This window comes from Neomonachus schauinslandi, chromosome 1 (assembly GCF_002201575.2).
Source record: "Neomonachus schauinslandi chromosome 1, ASM220157v2, whole genome shotgun sequence".
NCBI classification, from domain to species: domain Eukaryota; kingdom Metazoa; phylum Chordata; class Mammalia; order Carnivora; family Phocidae; genus Neomonachus; species Neomonachus schauinslandi.
In genome coordinates, this window is record NC_058403.1 from 161,986,541 (window position 1) to 162,000,760 (window position 14,220).

Here is a 14,220-nt window from a genome sequence, read left to right on the forward strand (position 1 = left end):
TGGGCTGAAGGCAGCCGCTTAAACAGCTGAGCCACCCAGGCGTCCCGATACAGTACTTTTATCAGATTGATGATCCATAGTCCATATGTTGTCAGTAGTCCCAGTGATGTTCTTTTCCTCTCAAGTACACAGTCTAGTCAAGGATCATATTTATTAAGATGCCCTGTCTCTTCTATCTTTTAATCTGGAACACTTCCTTAGCCTTTCTTTGTCTTACATGACATTCACATTTTGAGTCTCAGACCAGTGATGTGTGTGCCTGATAAGCAGAGTTTTGCCTCTTCTAAGCAATCAGTGGTGAGACATTTGAAAATGAAGCAAATCCCCTGCTTCTTATCAAACTTTCCCTCTTAGATTGAGCATTAATTGATGATTCTTGCTCCAGTCTTTACTACAATGGTTACAAAGTGGCGACTTTCCAAGTTCGCCTCTCCTTGCCCATTAAGGAAAAGCTTTCCCTTCTTCCCCATTCATTAGTTTATTTATCTAAATCTTAACTTCCTTTCCCTCTCTCCTTAAACCAGTGTGTTCCTCAGAGATGTCAGGGGCCCCTTCAAAGGGAGAGGGGAAAGCTGAGAAGATAGAGCCCCTAGCCCCTCATCCTTCCTGTTTAATGTATTAAGGATCCATGTAAAATTTTATTTACAAAAAAGTAGCCTGCTACTTAAAAAACAGTTTGAAACCACGGTCTTAAGTAAATGTCTTCTTTCCCAACTTTTAAGTGTGAGTCAAAGAACTCTATGCTGAAAACATTGCAAAAGAGTTTACTCATTTTCTGAATCCATGTACAGATAAGATTTCATGGAAATATAATGCTGAAAGAGACCGTAAAAGCCTTGTTCTCCAGGCTTTTTCCCAAAATGCAGCTAGCAGGACTACAGTTGCGGTCGCAACACTGGAGAGAAAGGAAGTGACGTAACCTCGGCCTTGGTCGCTTCCAGCTCCACATGGCAGCATCCCTGCCTTTCAACAGGAAGTGGGGGGGTGGGGGGCAGAGGCTGCTGTGGCTAGGTACCAGAGTGAATGGGCCTGTGTGCAATGTGTGGGGAAAGTGGGTCACCCTATTAGGGTGATTCCCTCCCCTTGCTCCCCTGTGAAAAAAGATGGACCCAAAACCTTTTATGAAGGGTTAACTTTGTGGGAGAATGATGCAGAGCCAATTTCTACTTTGCCCACACCACTGCCACTCCTCCATTTCCTCCCCAGTGATCGACATCAGCGTAGTGTCAGGTGGCTTCTAGGAGTTCCTATGAATTCTGAACATTGACTAAGGAAGTTTCTCGAATGGCATAACCGCCTTTACCTTTTAGCAGACTTCAAGTTAGCATGCAAGTTGCTATCAATCTGTAGCTGACTTTTGCTTTGCCTCCTGGGAGGGCTGTGTTTTATACTGGTTTCTCCTGTACTGTGAGACATGTACAAAGTGTTCAGTAAGTGCTTGCTGACTCATAGCGGTATCATTGTCTGTTTTGCTTCTTTTATAATTGTTATGAAGGGCTGCTGTGTAGTAGTGCTGTACCAGACACAGTAGGTGGGTGGGTAAGTAGATAAGGTGGTAGGATAGATCTATAGATAAATCGATCATTGGTTCCGTCGTTGAATCCTCACACGACTGTTGAACAGATATTTCCCGCGTGCCTTCCATGTGCCACACGCTGCGCTAGGCCCCGGGTGTACACTGCTCAGCCTGACGCGAGTAAGACTCCTTGTGGGGTTCATGTTCCCTTAGGCAGAGGCAGACAGTCAGGAAGCAGAAAGGTCATTTCAGAGAGCAGTAAGTGCAATGAAGAAAAGAAAAGAAATCCTGAGGAGGGCCACCTCTACCTTGGATAGGCAGGGAGGGCCCTCTAAAGTGGTGCTGTCTGAGTTCAGATCTATTGGTGGCAAGGAGTCCACCCCGCGCTGCTGGGAGAAGGGCAGACTGGGAGAGTTGCTTCCTAAGAGGCAGGTCCTATCCTTGCTGCGCCTGATTCCGGCTTTCTCAGCTTCCAGTTTCTCCCATTTCTCATCTCGTCTCCTCTTGCTCCCTTGCCATTATATTATTTATTGCTCAACCCAGACTTGGATCTGAGAATTTGGCCAAGGATCCTACATTACTCATTTCACTGAGGTTGGCTTCTTTATACTGCAAAACTTAGGACACGACCCTTGGCACATCCTCTCCACAGGGAACTGATTCCAACTCTGTGCAGTCCCTAGTTTATGAATGAGACACTTTCCAAAAAGCATTCTATATGCCAGTTGTTTAGAACTGGGAACATATTTTTCCACTAAGACAACATTATATGCTGCTCCTAAGCCAGAACACTGTATAATTAATGGTTACCTACTCCATAATATAATGAAATTAGAGTAGAATAGTGAGGATAGGGAAGGATGTAGGCCCTGCAGGTAGATGCCTTTCATAGGTATGAGACCCGCCCCAGGCCATGTGTTGAAAGGCGAGCCTTTCCTCCTCTCTTTCCCAGACTTCTGAGAACCCATTATCCTTGAACTGATTGGATTCTACCCTGTCGCCAAACCTCCCAAGCCCCCAGAATATTCTAAACTACAAATTACCCACCAATCTCATTTTTATTTACAACTTTGACATTTATTTTCCACTCAAGAGATAATACGTTGCTCCTAACCTGCGTAGGTTAGCATTTCTCCCTGGAAGGGGGTAGGGCTGGGGAGACAGGAAACAGCATCTCTCCATGTTATTAGACAAGTTCCTGCCAGTAGTTACTAGCAGAGGCAAGATCTGTCTGTATTACTAGTAGTAATAATAACCCCTTACGTTTTATATAGTATTTAAGGATCATTTTGACTGCCTTGGGGTTGGTATTGATGACATTGTTGTAAATGATGGTGAGAAAGGAGTAGGTGGAAGATGAGAGCCTGCAAAATTGGGGAGGAGAAAGCTTTCTAATCCTTCAGTTATTCTTAGAAGTCAGCATTTAAGTAAACAGAAAAGGAAAACCAAATGAGCTTTAAAGGGTCACCTTGACCTTTCTCATGTAAGCACAAACCATTAAAATGACTAATTTTACATAATGATCCTGGTTTAACATTTATTAAATGAATCAGCGTCCCATACCTCATGAAGAATTAAAGCTATAATTTCTGCTCTGAAGAACTTCACATTAATAAACATGCAGTCATAGTGAGTCAATGATAGACTTAAAAAACAACACGTATGGAAAAGATAGGGAGTGTGAAAGAACACGGCTTGTTTAGGGAATCAGGAATAGATTGATGTGACTGAAGTCCATGGCTCATGGCAGGAGAAAATAGTACTTATGTGCCAGGAACAACTCTCAATACTTTTGATCTAATAACTAGTTTAATCCTCGCAGCCCTCCTTTGATTTGCATGCTGATTTATTGCCCCATTTTAAGATGGGAAAACGGAGGCCCAAATCTGTCTGGTGGGTTCGTGGGTGGTAGAGCTGGAATTATAGCCCATGCTCTTCACCATTTCATTTCACTGCCTCTCAGGTATTTTGGACAAGAGGTTAGGCCCTGGCCAGGCCAGACAAGGCATTGAATACAAAGTTAAATGAGACTGGAATTTGACATCCCGTACACAACTAGGAGCCACAGGAGGTTTCAAGCATTGCAAGATGGCATGAGATTTGTTGCTGTAGAAAGATCATCTTGCCAGCACTGTGCAGGAGGGAGGGTGACTAAAAACAGGGAAAAGTCTTACTCACTGAGCAAATAAGGACGAGCGTCTCCTATGCCAAGCACTCTTTAACCTCTGTGGATGAAGGAGGTAAATCAGGCAGGCATCATCCCTGCCATTGTGGGGCTTTCATTCCAGTTGAAAAGTCAGACAGCAGACTTGTGGCAGCGTTCAAACGGGAGGAAGACGGACGTGGCTTATGTTAGTGTAACCGGGGAGGGCTTCGGTGGGAGGTGACATTTGAACTGAGCACCAGTGGGTAAGGACCCATGAGGAGAGGCCACATGAGAGCCGTCTAGGCGGAGAGGAGTCTAGTTAGGCTGTACCCGTGTCCGGCCCGCCTCGCACCCTTGGCCTCTGGAGCAGTTCTGTGGCACAGAGAGGCACGCTGTCCATCTTTGTTGGCTGGATGGACAGAACGGAACCAGAGTAGCACCTCGGCGAAGTGCACAAATTCTGGTGAGCAGAATTGACATTCAACCCTTAACTTCTTAAATTAAGTATCTTATTTTGTACCTTGCTGCTGTTTTTTTTTTTTTTTTTTTTAGACATTATATTATTTCATGGAAGGCAGAATTAGGGAAGTGTTTAAAAGCTGGGGCTCTAGAGTCAGAGGTCTGGGTTCAAAACCTGGCTGCACTCTTAATTTTTTGCCTTCAGGCAAGTTTCTTAGCTCCTTGTGATTCAGTTTCTTCATCTCTAAAGAAGGGTTTTATATGGATTAAATTAAATGATACATGCAAAGTTCTTAATACAGTGGCTGGCACATAGTAAATGCTCAATAAGTGCTATTCGTTGTTATTTTAGATACGTGTTTGTACTCACACAGCCACTTGATGTAATAAACAAAAGAAAGGGAAAGACCACAGTCAGACCTGAGTTTGAATACCGGCTTTCTAGACGTGCTTGAACATTTTGAAGCCCATCTTCTTACCTGTAAAACAAAATAACTGTCTTGTAATAAGGATTTCAATGAGATAATATAGATGAAAGTCCCTAACGTCAAACCTCATTGATAGTTGGTGCTTAGAAAATGATTGGTATTGTTATTTATTACCGTTAACATATTATTCCTGGCCACACAGGTTTTTCTTAGGTTGAGACACCATTATTTGCTCATTCAGTGATAGACGGACACTCAGGTTGGCTCCATTTATCATTGTTTTATTAATGCCTCTGCTGTGAATCACTTTGGAGAAATTAGTTTGGTAGGGGAAGGGGGTCGAGGGGGCCACTAACTTCCTTGGACATGTTCTCCAAAATGCAATTTTGTTGTCAGTTACAAGAATTACAAAACTTGTTACATGTTGACAAAAATTAGCAGGCATTAGAATCCACTTAGATCAGGTGGATTCATTTGGCCCTTTCCTGTCCTTGAGGAGTGAAAAACACCTTCAAGCACACTTGTGTAAGAGAGAGAATGGGTTTCTTTCAACGCCAGATTGTCTGAACACAAGCTCAGCTACTTCTAGGAATCAGACAAAATGAGGAAGTTGCCAGTTGAGTGATTCTTGGAGAAAAAAAAATTAGAAATGGGTGCCAGCCCTCTCAAGTGTGAGTAAACATCCTCATTTCTGGATCCTAGTAAAAGCCAGTAAAGAAACTTTTTCTCTGGAGAGCTTTTAAGATTTATTCCACCAGGGTCGTACCATCTGAAACCTTGCAAGCGGTGTTATTCGATAGCTTGAGTATTAGAGATTGACTATTTCAGTAATTTGGAAGCATATTTCTCTATGCTTGGCAAGCTTGAGCTTTTGCTGAAGGCTCAGTTGGAACTCTGTGCTCAGTCACTGGTTAATTTCTGAGAATGCAGTACTCCAGAAGGGATATTAATTGTCAATAATTCTTAATGTTTATGGATTACTTAATGTGTGTCAGATATTGTTCTAAGTGTTTTATATGTATTAACTCATTTAATGCCTGAATCTTATAAACTACCTACTGTTATTGCTTCCATTTTACATTTGAGGATACTGAAGCCCAGAGAAGCTAAGTAACTTGCCTTGGGTCAGGTAGCTTATGAGTACCAAGCTAGGACTTAAACACAGGTGGTCTAAAAAATAAACAAACAAACAAACAAACAAACACAGATGGTCTGGTTCTAGAACCCTTTGCTCTTCTACTAAGGGTCTGTGGTGGTGGATGTTGTTCCTGGTCCGTACCTGGGACAGGCTTTCCCCAGGCCCCAGGTCCCTGGGTGGCTCACCTCCCTCCCTAGCTGCCCCCCACCCCTGTCCTGTCATCTTTCTCTGCTTTGTTCTCTCCATAGGGCTGTCTGAAATACTGGTTATTTTATTTGTTTGTTGGTTTTGGTTTGTCTTTGTTCCACTACTAGAACGTGAAGGGCAGAAATGTTTGTCTTGTTTTGTTCACTCCTACCGCAGTCCTTAGAGTGGTACCTGACACATTCTAGGTGCTCAGTAAATATGGAATGAATGAATGGATGAATGACTGTAATATTGGTTCCTTCCTGAACCAGTATCATCAACCTGATTCCTCCCTATCCCTTTCTACACTCATCCAATTGTGTTCACTAAAGTGTGGGGGAAAAAAGGTGATTCAAATTTATATCACCACGTACATCAGCTAATCTTTTTTTTTAAGATTTTATTTATCTGAAAGAGAGAGAAAGAGAGATGTGGGGGGAGGGGCAGAGGGAGAGGGAGAAGCAAGACTCCCTGCTGAGCCGGGAGCCTGATGCCCAGCTCTATCCCAGGATCCCAAGATCATGACCTGAGCTGAAGTCAGATGCTTAACCGACTGAGCCACCCAGGCACCCCAAAGCTATTTATTCTTCTCTCATTGTCGTCCACATGCAAGTGGTGTGATATGGTGTCTTTTCTGCAGCCTTGGAGATATTTTGGGGAATGCATTTTGAATGGGGTGGTAGACTGCCTCCTAGAAATACCGTCCTAGCCATCTATGTTAAAATAAATATTGTTTTATATACATACAGAAGAATGACTTAGGGCCCTTTTCTCATACTATGCACAAAATTAACTCAAAATGGATTAAGGATATAAGAGTTAAATGTAAGAGCTAAAACTATAGAGCTCTTAGCAGAGTGACTTTGGGTTAGGCAGTGGTTTCTTAGATATACACCAAAAGCACAAGCAACAAAGAAAAAAATAGATAAATGGGAAAACTATTTGAAAATTAAACTTTTGTGCTGCAAACGATACCCTCAAGAAGGTGAAAAGGCAACCAATAACTTGGGAGAAGAGATTTACAAATTATATATCTGATAAGGAATAACACCAGAATATATAAAGAATTCTTGGAATTCAATAAAAAGACAAATAATTAAATGCCCAATATTAAAATGGGCAAAAGATTTGATGGACATGTTTTCAAAGAAAGTATACAAATAGCAAGTAAGCACATAAAAAGATGCTCAACATCATTAGTCATTAGGGAAATGCCAGTGAAAACCCCAGAAATGGTGCTTCATACCCACTACAGTGGCTATAATAAAAAAGAACAAGTGTTGACAAGGATGCAGAGAAATTGAAACCCTCATGCATTGTTGATAGGATTGATTGTAAAATGTGCAGCTGTTTCAGAAAAAGAGTTCAGCCGTTCCTGAAGATATTAAACATAGAGTTACCATTTAGCCCAGCAATTCTATTCTCAAGTATCTACTCAAGAGAAATGAGAACACATATCTATACGAAAACTTGTACACAAATGTTCATCACAGCTTTGTTATAATAAATAGCCAAAAAGTGGAAACAACCCAAATGTCTAGCAGATGAGGAATGGATTAAAAAAATCTGGTATATCCATCCAGTAGAATATTATTTAGCCATAAACAGGAATGAGTATTGATACATGCTGCAATATGCTGAACTAAGTCATAAAAGACCACTTATTGTACAATTCCATTTATATAAAATATCCAGAATAGGAAAATCTAAAATCTATGCAGAAAGTAGATTAGTCTTTGTCTAGGGCTGGGGATGGAAGGATGGAGGGAGACAGAGTGTGCCTGCTAATGGGTACAGGGTTTCTTTTTGGGAGGCCAAAATGTGCTAAAATTAGATGGTTGCATAACCCTTTAACATACTAAAAATACTAAAAAAATTGTATATTTTACATGGGTGAATTATATGGTATGTGAATTATATCTTTTTTAAAAGCTGTTAAAAAATGAATATTAGGGCCACCTGGGTGGCTCAGTTGGTTAAGCGTCTGCCTTTGGCTCAGGTCATGTGATCTCAGGGGCCTGGGATCGAGTCCCATATCAGGCTCCCTGCTCAGCAGGGAGTCTGCTTCTCCCTCTCCTTCTGTCCCTCCCCCTGCTCATGCTCTCTCTCTCTCTTAAATAAATAAATAAAATCTTTAAAAAAATGAATATTATTTGGGGCACCCAGATGGCTCAGTTGGTTGAGCATCTGACTCTTGATTTTGGCTCAGGTCATGATCTCAGGGTCATGAGATCAAGCCCTGCATCAGGCTCCAAGCTCAGCACGGAGTCGGCTTGAGTTTCTGTCCCTCTGCCCCTCCCCCCTGGGGTGCGCACTTTCTCTCTCTCTCTCTCTCAAATAAGTACATAAATCTTTTTTAAAAATGAATATTATTCTGCCATATCAACATCCAGTTTGGGCTACTATTCTTAAAAAACACTACCACGTTAGAAATACCCACTTCTGTAACCCACACTGAAATGATCTGTTTTCATAGCACTTCCTGCCTCAGGTAGGGCAAAGATCTTTATATCTCCAATATCTGGCACAGCTCCTGGTACTTACTAGCCGCCCAAATATTTATTGAACTGAAATAACAGCAGTATTGCAAGGAGTTTAAGAGGGGAAAAGTTAGCCAGTTATTATTTTCAAAGACTTAGGGCTTCCTCTACCCCCTATCCTTTCCCCATCCGATATGCATGTCATAGCAACAGGACTATCTGCTTTACTATTTACAAAACATTCACTACTGCCTTTACTCATTTAAATCTAAAAATAACCTTGTGAAGTCAGTGTGATGGTTACAGCCATTTTACAGGTAAGAGGACTGACTCAGAAGGGTTAATCTCCAGTCACCCTGGGACACTGCCAGCCCCTTACATCCCTACGTTCATAATAAGGCCCTTGGCCATTGGCAGCATGCTGGAATCACAGAGCGGGCCAACTATAGATGCTTTACAAGCCTCTGGGTTTAATGCATTTCAAAGTCGAAGAGAAATTATCCTTTTGGTCACCCATTGTTATTAGACTGGCAGTTTTCTGGCTTGAGCAGTCAAGAGTTAAACTTACCAGTAGAGGTATAAAATAAAATAAAAGTCAGCAGTCGGTTTTTCTCAATCCCTGGGTTTTGTTGCAAACATCTCTGGAGGTAAGAAAAATTGATTCTTATGATCAAAATGCTGGGTCATGCTGGGCCCACAATTTTATTCATTTTGTTCTGAAGAAATGGGTAATAAGCCCATTTTCTTGCTGTTCCCTGTGGCTGAGCTAGTTCGGCTGCACAGCAGTTGGAGAAATTCAATTCAGCAGACATTATTGATGCGCCTTCCATGTGCCAGGCAGTGCACAAGGAGCTGGAGATACAGGGATGAATAAGCCCCAGTCCTTGTTCTCAGAGAGTCCAGAGTATTTTCCAGGCCCTTTAATCAGGACATGCAGATGCTCTTTGGGGGAGGCTTCGGATTAGTTTGCTTTTACATTTTGGTAAAATACAGCCACTCTTAGAAAGTTACTATCTAAAATGTAAGAACTCCTTGTTGAATGTACAAGAAGAAGAAAAATGACACACATGTTTAGAACTCAATGGTGATACAAACTGATCTTTCACGTCAGAGCCAGCCATGTTGGGTTCAGAGTTGGATGACATTTTATCCCTTCCAAGATTGATAGAATCCATTTATAGGCTCTAAATAAAAGCCTAAGGATTTACACGATTAAAAGTTAACCCAGCTTCCTCTCCATGCATATTTGCCAAGTTAGCACGTCTGTGCACCCCATGCATCTATTTAAAAAGGCTAGAAGTAATATGCCAACATTATAGAAGTGAAGGAAATGAAGGAAAACTGCAAAGTAGAGTAATACTAGTCACTGAAAATGTCACTACCTTGATCCCAGAGGTGGCTGGACCTTTGCACCTCAATCTCCTCATCTATAAAATTGGGAATACTTAATACCTTCTTTAGGAGGCTTTGCTAGGACTAAACGAGATAACAGCATAAGGCGCACACACTCCCCAAAAAGCCCACAATAAATGTGTACTTATTAGAGCAAAAACATTTTTATGTAATCTTTTTGTCTCATTTTTCCTCTTTTTATACCAAGTTGTTTTCTTGTTGTACTTTTGTGTGTTAGTTTCTTACTATTATATGATCATTTTCCATCTCGCTGTGTATGATTATTGTAATTTTTAATGGTTGCACACTGTTCCATGGTAGGGTATGGAAGTACCATTGTAACTTACCCATTCCTCTGCTGTTCGACGTTTGGGCTGCTTCCAGTGTTTCAGTATTATAAATAGTGCCTCAGTGAACGGTTGTATGTATGCAGTATATTCACCTACTTACTGGGAAATCTCAGGTAGGTGACTTCATCTCTGTCTTTGTTGCCCTGATGCTAAATGGGGATAGAATAGTATCTCTCTGAGAGGACAGAGATGTGTGGATTAAATGAATACAGCAAAGCACTTGCAGCAGTGCCTGGCACTTACCAGATGCTCAGCGAACATTACCTCGGGACCTCTGTTTGGGTCTGTTTTTTTAAGCTGGAGATGGGGTTGTTTCATCCACTGCTTTCCAAAGGATTTTACCAGTATTATGTGAAAGAACCAATTTCTCTAAACCCTCTCTAGCAGTCATCCCAGAATTTAACTATATAACTCTCTTTCCCTTTAAAATAATAGTGAAAAGGGGCGCCTGGGTGGCTCAGTGGGCTAAGCGACTGCCTTCAGCTCAAGTCATGGTCTCGGGGTCCTGGAATCAAGCCCTGCATTGGGCTCCCCGCTCAGCGGGAAGCCTGCTTCTCCCTCTGCTGTTCCCCCATTTGTGCTCTCTGTCTCTCTCTCTCTCTGTGTCAAATAAAATCTTTAAAAAAATAAAATAGGGACACCTGGGTGGCTCAGTCAGTTAAGTGGCTGCCTTTGGCTCAGGTCATGGGTCCTGGATCCCCGGGTCCTGGGATGGAGCTCCACATCGGGCTCCTTGCTGAGCAAGGAGCCTGCTTCTCCCTCTGCCTGCCACTCCCCTAGCTTGTGCTCGCACTCTCTCTCTCTGGCAAATAAATAAATAATAAAATCTTTAAAAAAATAAAATAAAATAATAGTGAAAAAATAAGTTTGTCCATATTGGGGCAGCTTGTTATGACTGGAACTCACTTCTGCTCACTTCCCTGAACAAACTTCATGTCACAAACGTTGGGTTCCAGAGGCTGTTTATAAGTTTGTTTTCCTGAAGCTTGCAGTCCCCAGCTGCTTTCCACAAAATTGTAGTATAAGTTGGTCCTCTGAAGCTTCAAAACCCAGCATATTTTATTCCTTACTGAAGGATAGTAAAGATACTATTGGGTATCTGTATTTTTTCCAAAACAAAACAACAGTTTGGTCTAGTAATATCTGTTGTGGCGCATAATAATTTCAATGATTCCCTCTCCTGCCCATGCCACCCCCTCCAAGAAAATTAATTGGCAAGGGTAACCGTATGTTTGGGTTTGCCCAGTTTTTACTTAACCTGGTATAATTATTCATCATGCCCACCTCACCCTCAAAAGCGACCTAGTTCAAATGGTGAATTACACTGTCACCTGATCCCTGGGAATTTGTCAGTATCTGGGGTACCTGCCTACACTTGCTACCTCACTGCTTTCCTGGATGACTTTCTAACTGTCCAAGAAAAGTTTCAGTCACAGTGCTTTCGCCAGCCTTCACCTGGGAGGCCCTCACACGCACCCAGCCTTTTTTGAATGCACATTAGCCCAGTAGGCATTCCCTCAAGTTTGCACATTTCATCGTCTTTTTCCCTCCACATCTTGCTTATCATTGTCAGTGGCATAAGCAGGCCAGGGCACCTCAAATTTGTGTCAGAATGGCTCTTTGTCCTTCAAAACTGTTTATTCTGCAGCTCAGTCCATCCCATAGGCAAATGTAACGTTCCTCATTTCTCACCACTTGCAATGTAACAAATGGTATCTGCTTTCAAAAAGTTCATCTTAAATGTAAACCTCGTCTTACTAGGACTCTTAACACTCGCTGTGCTCTTGCCCTTACCAAATGTGATAGATAAAGTTCTTTATATTCATAAAGTACCGCAAAAGCCCTTGCACAAACACAGCAAGGAGGTTCAAGCTGAGTAAACTGAGTAAGCAGTAGCAAGGACACGTCTAAGGTGACATACAGCCCCCAGGTCCATGATTGGTCACAGTTTTGCTCACAGGATGAAAGATTATAAGAATAGGTGCTTCTGCAATTGGAAAAACAAAAACAAATCAGCTTCTCAATGATGATTACCTTTTGCACTTAGGTAACTGCATTTTAACTGGCATCAAGGGCTTTAGGATTTGAGAGGCTCTGTTTTCCCCTAAACAAGTGCCTGCATTCCTTGGGTAATGTACTCACAGTTTTAAAAGAAGAAAAACCAGGGGCGCCTGGGTGGCTCAGTTGGTTAGGCGACTGCCTTCGGCTCAGGTCATGATCCCGGAGTCCCGGGATCGAGTCCCGCATCAGGCTCCCTGCTCAGCAGGGAGTCTGCTTCTCCCTCTGACCCTCCTCCCTCTCATGCTCTCTGTCTCTCATTCTCTCTCTCGCAAATAAATAAAATCTTAAAAAAAAAAATTTTTTTTAAAGAAGAAAAACCAATGTTTTGAATGTGGGATGATGCTGTCTTGAACTAGCGTAGGATGAATGTAGGGCTGTAGTTTGTAGGTCAGGATGTGGACTCTCAATGGAAAATTTGTTTTTCCATTTGTTTTAACCAGGCGACTTTCGGATGGTGGTTGGAGAGGATAAGACAAAAGTGCTGAATATTGTGAAGCCCAACATAGCCCACTTTCGTGAGCTCTATGGCAACATATTGCAGGAGAATCCCCAAGTGGTGTATAAGATCCAGCAAGGCAGACTGGAGGTAAATTGTATGTGGGAAATAATTTATGGTGTTTCTAAGGCAAGAGCTATTTTAAGAGGAAGAAGTAAGGGTTAGAGCAATATGAGTAGTGTAATAACATTTACAGTTTAAAAAGTAGGTTTCAAATGTAAACATACTAGTGTATGTATTTGGAATAAAGCTAAAAGGTAACATAAGAGACCACCTTTGGGAAAGGGAACCTGGGGCTGATGTGGGAGAGGGACCTGTCTTTACCATGTGTATCTTTTTTGCCATTTGAAATTATTATGTGTACTAGTTACCAATCAAAAACAAGTGAAAATAAATTCTCAAATTTGGCGTCTTCGTCCCCAATCCTGCTTGCTTCCCCAGACGTAACCTTACTGACAGTTTGGCATATATTCTCCCAGATCTCTTTTTGGGTGCATTTTTATATTTATTTGTACATATACACGTGTATGAAGAAGTTTGGTCTTTTTTTGTTTGGTTTTGTTCTGTATAAACAGACTTACACATGGTATTCTGACGCTTATTTTTTTTCTCACTTTTTATGTTTATTATGTCTTGGCTTTCCTTTTGATATATCAAATGAAACTTTCTTTCCAGGTATCTTTAAAAATGATATTATTAAGTATTTGAAAATAAATATTAAAGGACTTTTCCTTTGAGAAAGTAATTTGAATTTAAGATGTTTTTAAAACTCGGGGCACCTGGGTGACTCAGTCGTTGGGTATCTGCCTTTGGCTCAGATCCTGATCCCGGGGTCCTGGGATCGAGCCCCGCATCGGGCTCCATGCTCCGTGGGAAGCCTGCTTCTCCCTCTCCCACTCCCCTTGCGTGTGCTGTCTCTCTCATTCTGTCAAATAAATAAATAAAATCTTAAAAAAAAAAAGATTTTTTAAAACTTAGAAACCACAGAGTTGTTTTTTTTTTATGTATTTTACTTTTTAAATGCTCTTCCTCTCCAAATAATAGGGGCAGTTAATTATTTTGAATATAGAATTAAGGGAATTTCTACAACTGAAAGGGAACTTTGAAAAAAAAAAAAAAAGGAATTATTTTAAACAAAAAAAAAGAGTAACATGAAATGCCCAGAATACCCACCAGTCAGTTGAACGAATTTTGCAAGTTTTTTTTACTTTTTTACTTTTCTTAACGTAATGCATGCACGTGGTTTAAAAACCAAATGGGACCTCAAGGTTTATAACAAAAAGTAGCAGTTCTGTACTCGGCACCTTCCTACTTCTCAGTGCTACTTCCCAGAGGCGACTGCTTTCATCTCATTAGCGGGTCCTGTGTTTACCTCCCTGTTTCTAAACAATATAATTTGACTGTGATCTCTTGATTTTTTTTCTGTTTCATACTTTATTTTTGTCCTCCATCTATGAAGATGAGGATTTTTTTACTCTCTTTTGTCACTCCCATCAACATGCACGCACATGTGCACACTTACACACACACTTCCCTTCCTGCCTCACTCCCTCTTGCTCCACATACAG

The 14,220-nt window shown here is 41.4% G+C and overlaps 1 protein-coding gene across 2 annotated transcripts in view; it reads left to right on the forward strand.

The window, feature by feature from the left end:
* The window catches only part of TAMM41 (TAM41 mitochondrial translocator assembly and maintenance homolog), a 48,782-nt gene that overhangs the window by 14,218 nt on the left and 20,344 nt on the right, over positions 1–14,220 (forward strand). For both annotated transcript variants that reach the window (XM_021695046.2, XM_044916401.1), the window contains exon 5: positions 12,597–12,742. In XM_021695046.2, coding sequence (XP_021550721.1) covers positions 12,597–12,742 — 146 coding nt within the window. The remainder of the gene's footprint in view (positions 1–12,596; positions 12,743–14,220) is intronic.